The sequence below is a fragment of the Carassius auratus genome, chromosome 2 (assembly GCF_003368295.1).
Source record: "Carassius auratus strain Wakin chromosome 2, ASM336829v1, whole genome shotgun sequence".
NCBI lineage: Eukaryota > Metazoa > Chordata > Actinopteri > Cypriniformes > Cyprinidae > Carassius > Carassius auratus.
This window is the reverse complement of record NC_039244.1, coordinates 27936231-27951677: the sequence shown is the minus strand read 5'-3', so window position 1 is coordinate 27951677 and position 15447 is coordinate 27936231. Positions and strand designations below refer to the sequence as shown.

Here is a 15447-nt window from a genome sequence, read left to right as displayed (position 1 = left end):
GTTCCAAACCCGTAAAAGCTTTGTTCATCTTCAGAACACAATTTAAGATATTTTGGATGAAAAACGGGAGGCTTTTGACTGTCCCAGTAAATTATACTGTCAAGGTCAAGAAAAGTATGAAAGACATCGTCAGAATAGTCCATCTGCTAACAGTAGTTCAACCGTAATGTTATGAAGCGACGAGAATACTTTATGTATGCAAAGAAAACAAAAATAACAACTTTATTCAACAATTCATCTCCTCTGTGTCTCTCCGCATTGTTACGTCATTTTGGAGAACATTCGCTGAACACTAACCTTGTACGATATTATGTATCAGCCACCAGTGATGGAGTACTCGAGTCCTGGACTCGGACTCGAGTCCGACTCGAGTCACTATTCTTTGGACTCGAGTCCGACTCGAGACTCCATTCTCTGAACTCGTGACTCGACTTGGACTCGTGGACTGATGACTCGTACTTGGACTCGGACTCGGATTTGAGCATTCATCACGTTGTTTTTGACAAAAAATATTATAAAAAATGTTTCGTGCCCAAGACCGGCCGGGATCAGACACTGCTACCGCTCGCTCTCTTTGCTTGACAACACACTCACTGACGTCACTCACTTTGCTTTTTTTTCCAAAGCGCTCGGGCACTTGCGGGAAAGGATGAAGCTGATTGGTTAGTTCTTGTCACATGACCCGCGGTGCGCTTGTGGCATTCTGAAAAGTTGAGATGTTTTTAACTCGTTGCGCGTTGCGGACGCCCCTGGATGCTTCCATTATGAGCGCGCATACCGCGCGCCTACATTGGAAATAACGAACATGAGTGTAACACACACACACACATTCACTTTAACACATACAAACGCACTCACGCTAAATCACTCGTCAATGAGCGTGAGAGAGCGTTTGTGTGTGAGTGATCACTCACACACAAACGCGCTCTCTCTTTCTCTCTCTCTCACACACACACGCACACACACAATCATTGTAATATGCACGTTTCTTTTTTTCGCCGAGTGTATTTCTGTAATACAGTGTTAAAGGATTAGTTCACACAAAAATTTAAAATTTCCTAATCGTTTACTCCTCCCAATGCCATCCAGGATATCTATGGCGTTTTTTCTTAAATTATTTTTTTTAAGGAAAACATTTAATGATGTTTTCTTCATATAATGGACTTCAATGCCTACCAACTCAGTTGGTTGCTATTGTTTCCTCAAAAAACTAAACAAAAAAAAAATCCAATAAGGGACTCGAGACTCGACTCGGACTCGAACTCTGGTAATGGTGACTCGACTTGGACTCGACTCGGACTCTTCTTTGGTGACTCGGACTTGGACTCGGACTCGAACACTGGGACTCGAGACTCGACTTGGACTCGACAGTTGGTGACTCGACTACAACACTGTCAGCCACAAAACTGAAAATAGAGCGACAGCCCCTCACAGACGGCTGCCGCGCACAAAATATAAATGTATTATATTATATTATATTATATTATATTATATTATATTATATTATATTATATTATATTTAGCGGTGTAACGATACGCGTATTCGTATTAAACCGTTCGGTGCGAGGCTTTCGGTTCGGTACGCGGTACGCATTATGTATACCGAACGGTTCGTTGGACTAATTAATTCTATTTGAAAAAAAAAAGAGAAATATAATGATATGCGTTCAACAAGGTAGCCCAATAACCCAAACGACGTAACAGGCAACGCCCCTGACACTCCCGAAGAAGAAAAAAACACCAACTTATAGTTATATGTTTATGTTAGGCTACTCAGCAGGCGCTCGCTCACTCAGTACGTGCTGAAGGCTCATTGCAAAATGGCCAATGCGTTTAACAGACCAGAAATAGAAGATCCTCCAATAACCAACAGGTCTGGTGTTTGGGTGCACTTTGGATTCCCTTTAAGCTATAATGGTGATGGCAAGAGAGTGGTGGATAAAAAAACAACGGTCTGTCGCATCTGCTACATGACAATAGGGTACACCAGCGGGAATAAAAAAAATAAAAAAAACACCAGCTGGAATACTTGAAACATGTCATCTCATTTACGCCGACATCACCTTATTGTGTCAGTATCTGGGAAAAGAAGAAAAAAAAGGAGAAACATACACGCAAAAAACTATCCCTGCAGCATTTAGACACCGGTACACCATTATAGCTTACAGGGAATCCAAAGTGCACCCAAACACCAGACCTGTTGGTTATTGGAGGATCTTCTATTTCTGGTCTGTTAAATGCATTAGACATTTTGGAACGAGCCTTCAGCACGTGCTGAGTGAGCGAGCGCCTTAGGAGCCGTTCACATGTCGCGCCTAAAAACGCATGGAAAACGCTAGTCGCGCCGCTTTCTCCTCCTTTCCAAAGCGCTCGGGCAGAAGCGCTCATGAAGCGTCTGTCTTTGCTAAGCAACAATGACGTGCTCTCTCCATTCGACGCGGAAATTTCAGCAAAGAATAAATGGATTTGCAGCTCTAAAAATCGCTTGCAGTAGCTGTGCTACTAAATTTATTTCAAAATTGCAATCCATATACAACTATGATCAGCTGTTCCTTCATCTTGGCTGAGTTTTCAACGTTGTTACGGGAAAGGATGAAGCTGATTGGTTAGTTCTTGTCACATGACCCGCGGTGCGCTTGCGGCATTCTGAAAAGTTGAGATGTTTTTACATTTTGCTGTATCTAAAACGTACCAAACCAAACCGAACCATGACATCAGTGTATCGTATTGAACCAAACCGTGAATTTTGTGAACCGTTACACCCCTAATTATATTATATTATATCATATTATACTTCATGTTAGCAAAGATAAACTAACCATTTGCAGAAAAAATATAGACTAACTGATATGTGTTTGCTGAATGTTAAATAAATATTGTGTACTGTAAATAGATTAACACAATAATTTATTTAATATGAAACATGGATACTTGTTTAAACCATTTCACAAAAATAAAATGCAATTTTTATTATAAAAATAAATAAAAAGGGAAATGTAAATGCTCATAAAATTTACTTGTATAGTTTTAATAACTTTTGAATTTAGTAATTAATAGCAATTCTTGATTTATTACAGATACACTTAAGTATAATAACGTAATTTATCAGAATAGTTTTTTTTTAATTATGAACTCCAAACCTTACACAAACTATGGTGCAAAGTTGTAAATCATTTGTTGTGACTCACTTTGTCAGTATTTAATCGGCACTATAGGGTGGCATTCTGTTTCCAAGTCTTTATTAACTCTATAAATATTTATCTTTCTTTCTTTCTTTCATAAATTTGTCTCCGAAGCAGTTTAGCATGTTGCGTTTTGTGCTGAACAGCAGGGCACCATAGGTGCTGATAGTGGATGTGTATGTGGCAGAGTATGACACAATGTTAACCTGACTGAGCCCAATCTGTTAAGTTGGCTGGAAATTCGAATCCCTAATTTTTTTTTGACAAGCTCCTTGGGAGGGATGTTGCAGGTACAAATGTCATGTGGAGAAATTTCTACTGGAAAGCTTGTAATTACTTGTTTGTTGGAGTTTAAAGTAAGTTCTGGCTGTGGGTAACCCTCAGTGACGTTCATTTTAAAGGTTTGTGAAATGACAGCAATGTGAAGAATGACTCGGGAAATTATGTTTGGGATCCTTTTGTGTCTTCAGTGATTTCTTCCACTTGTTGCTATGGTGAAGCGACCTTCATTAGGCTGTTTGAAGGGGGAAGAAAGTAGCCTCTGCGATGAATACAGTATGTTATTATTAGTGCTGTTAACTATCTCATTACCCTGTGACAGGAAGATGTTAGCTTCACAAAAACATGATACATCAGTCTGTAGCCTTCGGTCAGATCAAGGGGGAGGTGAAGTGTTCAAGTGTTTCAACCTTTGTAGGATATCAACAATTAAACATTTGCAACTGGCCTGGCATTCATACTTTCATAAAACATTTATTAACACCTTTTTGCTTTATATAATTAATAATCAGAATGTCTCTGCCCAGTTTCAAGTGCTTATCTATTGAAGCTTATTTCCTATTTCAAATATAAAAATGTTTGAAGTGTCGTAATCGTAGCCTTTTTTTTTACTTTTCATATAATTATGACTTAGTATGTAAGTACAACAAAATCCTTTGATTTCAAATGTCAGAGACCTGAATGCATTGAACACTTGCATTTGCAAAAATGTCTGTTTTCATATCAGCAACTTGGTTGATCCAGTTACAGTAAGGCAATGAGCAGGGAAAAATATATATTCTACTATTCCAACATAAGGAAAGACAGACTGATGTTTATTTTACATTTTACATGTGATTAAGACGTTTATATAAATGTCTTAAAGGTGCAGGGTGGGGGGGGGTGCAAATGCTGATAAATTATTTGGTTAAAAATATATACACTATTATTGTGAATAAACTAATATTGTGGAATATTGTTACAATTTAAAATAACAGTTTTTTATTTTTATTTTAGTATGAATAGAAATTAAACCATTTGATATCTAAATAAATAAATGTGACATTATAAACATATTTAACTGTCACTTTTATCGATTAAATGTGTCATTGCTGAATAAAAGTATTAATTATAATAGTGACATTCGGAGTAGACTATGACATTGATCATGTCAGTTACATTAAATGTAAATGAGATGTTTACAAGACCTAAAATGAAGTTTCTCATTAAGTGTCTCAAATGATTCATGCAAACATTTTCAAAATCATTTATAGCCAGTTTCCTTTCCATTCTGCCAAAAATCAATAACTGGACCTGACAAATAAACCCCAGTGAACGGAAATGTACTCAGTATCTAGCTCAGCATCTGGCCTTTGTACAGCAACAAATTTTGATTGATGTCATTTGAGGTCAGTAATTACACAGACCTGACGTACATGCATAAGAGATAAAAATAAGTATCACACACAAACACACAAATTTAGAATCAAACTGCAACAATATTGTTTGTTTCCTGTGCCCTGGATCTCATATATGAGCAATTCCAGCAGAACGCTTTGATGACAGGCTCTGCGTTAACCTTTTTAAGTGTAACTGAAAGCGAGAGAGTATTGATTTATTGTGGATCTTTGATTGAAGTTCATCCCTTCATAGCAAAAAAAATAGACCCATTTAATTAGCTATCTATAATGCTTTGGCGGCGAGTCTCTTTGGTGTCGCCACATGGGGTTTGATGTCATTTCTTTAAAGTCAGAGCCTTTTAACCCCTCTCTGAAATGACCTCTGAACGAAAGCTGTGGTCATTTCAGAGTGGTTAATTTTAGTAAAAGTTAATTTACTAACTATTTTGATATACTTATGTTGAGGCTTGAGTGTATGCAAGATTAATGGTGGAGCACCCCATTTGGGGTGGTGAATATTTCATGTTTATTTTTCTTTTCTTTGTTGTTTATACAGATTTGACAGTAAAGCGCTAAGCTTGAGTTAAGATGCATACAAAACTGTAAAATTCTGACAAAATATGATTTCTTGATGAGTTTATATTTTATAATAGTGATTTTATTTCTAAATATATAGAAAAAGTAGAAATGAATAACTAATAAACCAATAAGTGCTCCTCTGGTGCTGTCTACTGGTTGTAATTGTTATTTGATGTATTTTTTATTTTTATTTTGCATAAGTGTTTGTTTACCATAACGTATATTTTGTTCAACCCATTAAAAATCAAATTAAAACTGGATCATTTTAGAGGTTTAAAGTATGGGAAATAGTTGTGTGAAATGCTTGAAAGTCATTGAAAAGTGCTTGAATTTCTCTCTCAAAAGGAAAGTACAAACCCTGAAATGAATTATGTAATGCAATCGACTATTTATACCACAACACCATGGTTACAGTTAGCATTAACATTTCTGGTTTCCTGATGTACTGTATGCCAGCGCTGTTTATAAAAGATATTTCTGTGCAGAGTTTGAATGATTGTCACTAGATCTTGCATTAAACTTTTAATTGTGTGGCGAATTCAAACGCTTCTCACTGGATCTCACAGCAATGTTGCATCTGTGCAGTAACAGTGTTGAGGAATCAATTTTGATTCCCCTTGAAAATTAGCACGGTTTAGTTTCACTTTAGTTTTGTTTGCTGTTTGATGTTTCCCAAATGCAACAGAAATGGCAACGCAAATGAGTTGGGCAGTGCGGGGATTGCACTAGTGTGACCGCTCACAAAAAATAGTTCCACCGGCAGAAAAAATGGTTTCAAAATGTCACAGTCACAGTCTGGAGCCCTTCATACATGTATATGTGTGTGTGTGTATATATATATATATATATATAGAGAGAGAGAGAGAGAGAGAGAATCAGAATTAGAATGAGCATTATTGCCAGTTATGTTTTCACATACGAGGAATTTGTTTTCATGACAGAAGCTTCCACAGAGCAACAGAATGAAAGCGACATAGCAAAAAGACAGATAATAAAATGCTAATAAAAATAAATAATATGTATATTGACAATTGTATTTTCAGGTATATTACAAAAAACAATTTTGTATATACAGGTATATTATGTGCAAATTTAATGGGTAAGTATGTGTGTTAGATAAACAAGTGTATAAGTGTATAAATAGTGTGTTATTGTCAAGTGTTCATGAAATGGATTGCCTGTGGGTTCCTGTGTCTGGCCGTTCTGGTGATCAGAGCTTTGTAGTGTCAACCAGATGGCAACAGTTCAAAGAGGGAGTGTGCTGATTTGAGGGGTCCAGAGTGATTTTGCTAGCCCTTTTCCTCACTCTGGATGAGAACAGTTCTTGAAGATAAATATATATATGCCTGCCTGCCATAGCGCCCCAGCCTGCTTCCGCACCACATTTGCAGCAGCCTTTAGCCAAGCAGTGCCTTGGAGCAGGGCATTGGCAGGCCAACCCGATTGTCCAGGTCCCCATCAAACCTGGTGGCAAGCGTCCCTGAGACAGGCGACCCAGAGATGAAGGGATCTGCTCTTTGGGAGATGTAAAACTCCCTCCCCCGGAGGAGGGCCAGGTGGAGAATATTTTGTTTTGTTTTACCCCTCCAAAATCTCGACAAAAGAACAGTTTTCTCTATCTCTGGGTCCCAGGAGAGCATGGAGAGTCGCGGATGGCCCTACTCACACACACTCTGCCAACCTGTGGAACCCGGTGCACACTCAGACCCCTCTTCGGTCTGCTCACAAGTTGGGTCCCTGTGTTCCACCTTGCTGCCCACTGCGGGTACGGCGGTGGTTCCATTGGTCCTACTTGCACTGTGTCTGGGTGCCTGGCTAGTGCTACCCATCCCATCTTGCTGGGTTCTGCGGACTGTCAGTGGCATCCACTTCATAACAGTGAAGACGGTCAATGTTCCTGTCTTGCTTGCAGAGATCACAGTTCTTTGTAAGGATGTGATAAAGCTGGTCCCTCCAGTCGATATGACGATGGTGTTTGACAGCCCTTGCTTCATTGAACCCAAGAAAGGTGGTGGGTTACGACCAATCTTGGACCTGTGTTACTTGAACTGGGCCCTTCACTGGTTACCATTCAAGATGTTGATGCAGAAATGCATCTTCGGGTGCATCCATCCCTGAGATTGGTTTCCAGTGATCAGTTTGAAGGAAGCTTACTTTTATGTGTTGATCCTTCCACGGCACAGATAATTTATGCGGTTTGCTTTTGAAGGACATGTATACCAGTATAAGGTCCCACCCTTCAAGCTGTCCCTTTCTCCCCATATCTTCATGAAAGTCTTGGAGGGGCCTCTTGTTTAGAGAGTAGGGTGTTCACATCCTCAACTATCTCGACGATATGTGCTTCTACTAGCACAGTCTCAAGATCAGTTATGGAAGTGTAGGGACCATGTGCTCCAGCAGCTTAGCCTGTTGGGTCTTCGGGTCAACTGGGAAAAGAGCAAACTGTCCCCGACACAGAGGATCTCTTTTCTCGGTATGGAGTTGGATTCGGTTGTGCAAACAGCACACCTCACAGAGGACCATGTGCCGACACTGAGCTGCTTGAATTCATTCAAGGGCAGGACAGCGTTCCCACTGTAACTATTTCAGAGGTTCCTGGGGCTTATGGCAGCTGCAGCGGCAGTTACACCGCTATGGGTATTGCATATGAGACCGCTTAAGCACTGGCTTCATGGCCGAATCCCGAGGTAGGCATGGCAGCACAGCACTCACCAGGTCCAAGTTACACCAGCCTCTCACCAAACCTTCACTGGCATATCAATTGCCTAGAGTTGTTAGCAGTACACCTTGCCTTGAACTGTCTTAAAGAGTGATTACGAGGCAATCACTTGCTGGTCAGAACAAGGTGGTTTGCACACCAGTCCCATGTCACAACTCGCCTGCACCTCCTCTTTTGGAGTCGAAAGGTTGTGAGGTCACTTTGTGCCATTCACATTCAGGGCCTGCTCAACCATACAGCAGATGAGCTGTCTCGAGCTACGTTACCGGGAGAGTGGCATCTCCATTCCCAGGCAGTCCAGCTGATTTGGAAACCTTTTGTAGCCTCTCAGGTAGACCTGTTTGCTTCACCAGAAACCTCTTATTGCCAGTTGTCCTACTCCCTGACAGAGGGAACACTCAGCATGGACACAATGGCACACAGCTGGCCATGGGGTCTGCGCAAGTATGAGTTTCCCCTAGTAAGCCTTCTGGCATGGACACAGTGCAAAGTCAGGGAGGACGAGGAGCAGGTTCTGCTTGTGGGGCCGCATTGGCCCACTCGGACCTGGTTCCTGGACTAGTGCTCCTCGCGACAGCCCCTCCCTGCCAGATTCCGCTGAGGAAGGATCTTTTCACTCAGAGACATGGCACCCTGTGGCGCCTGCGTCCAGACCTCTGGAAACATAATCTCCAGTCCCTGGACGGGACGCAGAGTTTCTTAGTGATCTACCCCTAAGAGTTAGTTGACATCATCACTTTTGACGAGAGCAAGAGCATTTCTATGAGACATGCTTATGCCTTGTAAGGAAACCTGTTCATTGAGTGGTGTTCTTCTTGTTGAGAAGACCCCCAGAAATGCCAGATCAGGGTCGTGCAGAATCCTTTTGCAGAAAGCTTTGGAGCAAAGGCTGTCTCTCTCCACTCTTAAAGTCTATGCCACTGCGATTGCTACTAACATGACCCAGTGGAAGGAAAGTCTTTAGATAAACATGACATGTTCATCCGGTTCCTTATGGGGGGAAGAAAATTAAATCCTCTATGGCCCCCCTCCATACTCTCTTGGGACCTGTCTCTAGTGCTTAAAACACTACAGCAGGGCCCATTTGAGACTTTGCAGTCAGTTGAGCTAAAGTTTCTTGCATTGAAAACTCCTGCTTGCACTGGCTTCAATCAAGAGGGTAGGGGACCTGCATGCATTTTCGACGATTTGTGCCCAGGGTTGGGCTGGGCAACCCCCAACACGTTCGCTAAATTCTATAGCCTTCGTGTGGAGCCAGTATCCTCTTGTGTTCTCACCTCAAATGGGAAGAGGCATTGAGTGGCCATGGTTTAGTGTTGACTTGCTAAAAACTGCACCAGAGTCTCCATACTGTAAGCCCTGTCAAGTTCCTTCATCCCCTCACCAGCCAGAAGTAGGCCATAACGTCCAATGCCAGGCCTTCACTTCACATAGAAAAATGTCAACATTCATCGGCTCAGCTCCTCAGCGAAAACCTGGTATGCATTGCACAGGCTGCCTTTTTATGCTCACTCTGTGATCAGAGGCAGCTGGATGTAATAATTGCATGCCGATGTGCATTGGCTAGTTTAATTACACTCGAAGTATGTAACTAAGGTTACATCGGCAACAAAGACGTTATCGTGACTGTGTTTCCTCTAGTTAGATTTATATCTTAAGCATATTTTTGGAAATAATAATAATTCCAAAATAATGGAATCAGATCAGACTGAATAAAGTTGTGACCCAATTTTAGATTTCATAATGCAAAATTAGAGTAAAATTTTTCTAATCCAATTTCTACTGCATGCATAGGAATGAAGAAAAAAATGCAATGCTTGCTCTGATGTTTACCATGGCATACCATGTTTTCTTAACTTGTACTATGGCAAAATACCAATTTTGTTTTCTTTAAGTACCAAATTTCAGACTGTAGATCTAAAAATAGAATGAGATAGATAAAAATAAATGTGCTTTGGCTAGACATACATTTTGGCTTGCAGTCTTTGAGTCAGAAAATAAAGAAAAAAAATGTAATTTCTAATTTCTTAATTTCCAATAATCAACATCTTTCTATGTGTCTAATGATAATATGACAGGTACACAGTCTTCTGAAGCTCGAGGGACACTCCCACACACTACATGCTACGCTGTGGCCCATTATAGTCTGTTGTCATGGAAACATTCAGACAGGTTGGAGGGGGTTGTTGCTTTGCCTCCCCATTTCTCAAGTAACAGTGCAGTACTTAGGCAAGGTTCCTGTGAAGTGTCTTTTAAATGTGTTTTGGTTCTTTGCATTTTAGTACTAAGCATTAGAACTTAGGTGTATAGGAACACATTCTGTTCCTATCCTTTTGCAATGTGGAAGAAGTGAATAGTACAGGAATAATGAGACTCTGATGAAGCCTGCTTTCATTGATGAATCACATCATGGTTCCAAACAAATCACTTTTTGCCCAAGACTTAAATTGATTTGCTCCTGTTGTCTGTAATCTTGCTTACATGACTGTGTTATGTAAAATATTTACAGAAAATATTATACTAAACCAAAATGTATTGTTTTGATTTCATTCTGAATATCTGTATTTTACAAATATATATTTTATAACGATGATAAGTGGTTGCATAAAATGTGTTTATTTATATATGTTTTAGATGTATTAGATGAACGTTTTCAATTGCAGCCTTCAACCAATCTTTAACCAGATTTCTTCCATGTTTAATATTTATGTTTTTTTAATAGGATGGACATCCTTTATTGAATTCCATTCCCGATTGTTCAGTAAGGGTGAAATATTGAGTATGAGCAATGTTTAGTTAGAAGGAACAATAACAGCATAGATAACACTAATCAGACATGAAAACAACTGCAACTCTTATTCTTTACCAACTGTCCTCATAAACCCCCATTCCTTGATTAAAGGGGTCATATGATGCTTTTTCAAAAATAATTATTTTGTGTATTAAACACATTATTTTTCAAATATCGTACATTATTGTAGATCCTCTATGCCTGGCCTTTCTCAAATGCGTCGTTTTCTACAAATTCCCTGTAACGCGCCTTTTCATAATCGAGAACTTCATCTTTCAAAATAAATGTAAAGACAGTTAATAATGTCCTTAGTCTTTCCATCAGTTCAAACCCAAAAGGGAAACAGAGTGGCGTGACAGTCACAGTGATGAAGCTCATATGTGTTTGACAGCTGACTTCACTGTGATGTGACTGTCTCTCTCTTTCTTTCTCTCTTTCTTTTTCTCTTTAACACACACACACACACACACGGTGCGCAAAATTCCGCATTTGAACAGTCAATAGCAAATACATAAACTAATAACAAAACATATTCACAGTAGCTGATTCAGAAGCATCAGATTGTCATAGCAAAGTCAGAATTACCTCTTCTCCTAGGTTCAAGAAACGGTCGTCCATAAAATGCGTTGCTGTTCTGCTGTAAGTAATCTTAAAGATTCCTAAATGCATCTACTTTCGGAAGGTCAAATAAAGTGCTTTTGCTTTCGTCTAGATACACAAAGCATCTCCCTGACATGGCTGCTTCAACACTAACTGCAGTTACTGAAACCAAGCCTTCTTTCTTTGCGTGAACATTTAGGTGGCATTAAGCAAATATTTACACATTGTGACGTAGATGTGGGGGCATGTTAAAAACAAGCCCTCTTTTATGGGTGCATGGCAGAGTCTTAACTTTGATAGAGAATATCCCCTTGGATTTAAGACTTTTGGCCTTGCAACTTTACAGATCTTCTTTATGCACCAATAGCTAATAACACTCCAAAGAGAAAGGAAAAATTTGAATCACATCATATGGCCCCTTTAAATATTCAGGGGAACATGGCAAAGGACACTCATGCACAGATGTCCTGACAGGACACTGAACATAATATATATTGAAGCATCTTTATTATTATTAAAATTTGTTTAATATGAATTTAAATTTTAAAATGAATTTAAATGTAAAATACATCGAAACGGAACAATATTTGATATAGTAAAATGTATCTAGGGCCAAACCTAGATTTTTGTGTGTGTGTGTGTGTGTGTGTACCCTCAATGCCTGACACAAATGCTCTCTTGTTTATACAGCTTGATGCAGATCGAGATGAAGAGGAAGTCTTCTATGACATCAGCACGACAGTCGACAACAAACTGTACCCCACCAAAGAACCTGTGGCAGGTAAAGATGTGGAGTTACTACTTCATTACTTTATAAGGTCCATCATAAAATCAACATTGATTTTACCTCTTGTTCAAATTCAAGATCTTATGAAAGCAAAATGAAACTTAGTTAATCTTTGAAACATTTTGTTATATTTTAAGCCATCTACAGTATTTGATAGCCTACTCCTAAAAGTGGACAAGATCTTTTTTTTATTTTCTTCAATTTTATACATCATTTTGTTAAATCAAATGTTCACTAGAATATTCTTTAGCCTTTGCCAGGAAATTTATAATACTAGGAAAAGCATTAGCCAGTACTCAAGTACTTTGAAATATTTGAAATATTGTATTTGAGAGGAACCATCTTTGAAATAACAATTTAAACCAAAATGTCCAGCACCAGCTTTCTGTTTCATTAGGAAACCTGTCAAAACAGGAAAGAAATGTGTGTTTATTGTGTTTATACTCATGCCACTTAACGACACCAAAGCATCCAGTCAGGGGCGGACTGGGACCAAAAAGTGGCCCTGGACTTTCTGGCCCACAGCAGCCCACCACATCATAATGCATTCACCCCTATTTGGATGTACTTTATTAATTTAATATTTAAGTATGCAGTTGGGGAATTTTAACCAATAGGGCAACTGATCCCCTGTTAAAAAAAAAAAAAACCTGGGTGCAGCAGCTGTTCATTTAGCGACTCCAACGTTCATGATACATGCTCACCATCACAAACATTCTCCTAGAACTCCCACTTTGCATTCAGTTGACAAATCCATACGAATCATGCATGGAATAGAAGTTTATAAACTCAAACGATAGCTTTATGTGCTTTACAGATGAACTCGAAGTCTTTATTCATTCGAGATGTTCAATAATACATTATCTTTGACCCGGTAATACAAGTTCATGATCCAATTCGTGAACAGATTCTTTTGAATCTGTTTCAATCTTTCAAAATAATCATTTATTTTGTTGAATTGTTCACAAACTGGATAGATCCGAGGTGCAGGGCTTGCAAAATGGCCAGCCGGACATCCTGGGGCTATTGTGTTTTCCAGTCGGGCTCCAAAATAAATCCCGCCCTGTCCGACAGGCTATCTTGAATAGTTATGTAAAAATTTTTAACTTGATTCGCGTTGTTAATTCGCTTGAAAGGGGTGAAACGGATCTTAGTTGATCATTTGTTCCAGCCCATATTGGCCAGCAGCCCACCGGGAAAAGTCCCAGTGCTCCAGATGGCCAGTCCGCCCCTGCATCCAGTGGGAATTTGATCTTCATACTGCAAAAAAGTTTCACATATGAGCTCAAAGTAGACATCCGTTGGTCTCCATGTGTTGCATCATGTATGTGTCGGTTTCCCCTGATGATTCTTTACAAGCGCTGGATGCGCTGCAGAGCGAGGGATTAGAGGATGAATAAGGAGGTCAGGGGATGGGAAAGGTCTGTGTAATAGTGCAGGCATTAATGCTGATGTCAGTCTCTCCGGGATCTGTAACCTTGAGGAAGTGGCAAAGTGCTACATTCAGGTGGAGCTTTCCCTGGTGCTGCCTGGTGTGGCTGAGATCACCCAAAGTATAGGGAGAGTTTGAATGAATTGGCCTGAATGGAGTTTGTGAGTGTTTTTTTCGCTTTTGTCCTTCACTTGCACTTGCTGATTTATTCATGTGAGTGTCAGGGCTCTGCTTGTCTTACACTGAGAGCAGTTGATATTATACATTATGTATCTATATTATGTACATTATCTGCTGTAGCTTAGATAACACAGTCCATTTGAATTCATACAGTAATAACATATAAAACACATTTATGCATAACCAAAACAAATATTTGTATGATTTTATCATTAAATTAAACAATTTTGTAAAAGCAATTTTTAACAGTACACTTTGAATGACATAGAAAAGAATGAAGAAATTATAACACTAATTTATTAACAAATTGTAAATACAAATTATAAATGATTATTAAATTGGACCTAAAGGTCACACTTACAGATACAGTAATTTATTATTATTATTATTATTATTATTATTATTATTATAAATTACTGTTATTATTATTATTATTTGTTTGTTGCTGATTTATTTATATATTTGCATTGATATTGTAAGAAAATGTCAAATTGGAGAGCATTTTAAGGAGCTTTATGTGGTTTCAGATTTGAGACTGAACAGTTAGAACTGTCAATTTACTTTTTTTTTTTTTTTTTTTTTTTTTTTAGGACCTATGTGTCAATACATATGCCAATTTTTTCAAAACTCTTCATACAGTGAGCACAACAGCAGTCTATATGGGTGAAATTGTGGATGATTTTCCATTGCTTTTGCACAAATTACATGTTAGTAATGTGTGCCTATAGGTGGGAGAACAATGTGCGCAGACTATGCTTATTACACACACAGGGATTCGCAGCAGTGAACAAACATGCCAAATATTAAAACTGAAAGGATTAAAGTGTAATAGACTATTATTGTGCCCTGTAGATCAGGGGTCACCAAACTCGGTCCTGGAGGGCCAGTTTCCTGCAGAGTTTAGCTCCAACTTACCTCAACACACTTCCCTGGAAGTTTCAAGTATAGCTAATAAGACCTTGATTAGCTGGTTCAGGTGTGTTTGATTAGGGTTGCAGCTAAACTCTGCAGGACACCGGCCCTCCAGGACCGAGTTTGGTGACCCCTTCTGTAGATGGTCTGCTCATGTGCTTTAACCTTGTGCATGAGCAGAACCTTTACTCTCTGGAATAGCTTTCAGTCTTTGCTCTTGCAAAAATAGTGAATCTGCCATGGCGCGAGTGCAACTTGACTTTAAAAGGAAATGGGAGATGAGACTCTAATTGGTTTATTGCACATTATGCCCAAAACACACCTATGACTCATTAAGAGAATATTTAGGACCATGCGCCCAGTGCGCCGACGTTTTCCCCATTGTTAAAGTAGCAAAAGTGGATTTGGACACACCTTAAGTGCACTTGTGCAATGCACTTTAGACCATGCGCTTAGATCGTTAAATTATGGCCCTTTCAAATTAATTACTATCTTTAAAAAAGTACGCAATTTTGGACTGTAATGTAAACAAGATTTTTTTAATGTTTTTGAATGTAAATCAAGACTGCATTTATTTGATCAAAAAATGCAGTTAAAACAGTATTTT

The 15447-nt window shown here is 39.0% G+C and overlaps 1 protein-coding gene across 2 annotated transcripts in view; it reads left to right on the top strand.

Annotated features, from left to right (window-relative positions):
• Positions 1-15447, top strand: part of LOC113039154 (adenylate kinase isoenzyme 5) — a 92503-nt gene that overhangs the window by 48049 nt on the left and 29007 nt on the right. For both annotated transcript variants that reach the window (XM_026197062.1, XM_026197056.1), the window contains exon 7: positions 12220-12310. In XM_026197062.1, the coding sequence (XP_026052847.1) occupies positions 12220-12310 (91 nt within the window). The remainder of the gene's footprint in view (positions 1-12219; positions 12311-15447) is intronic.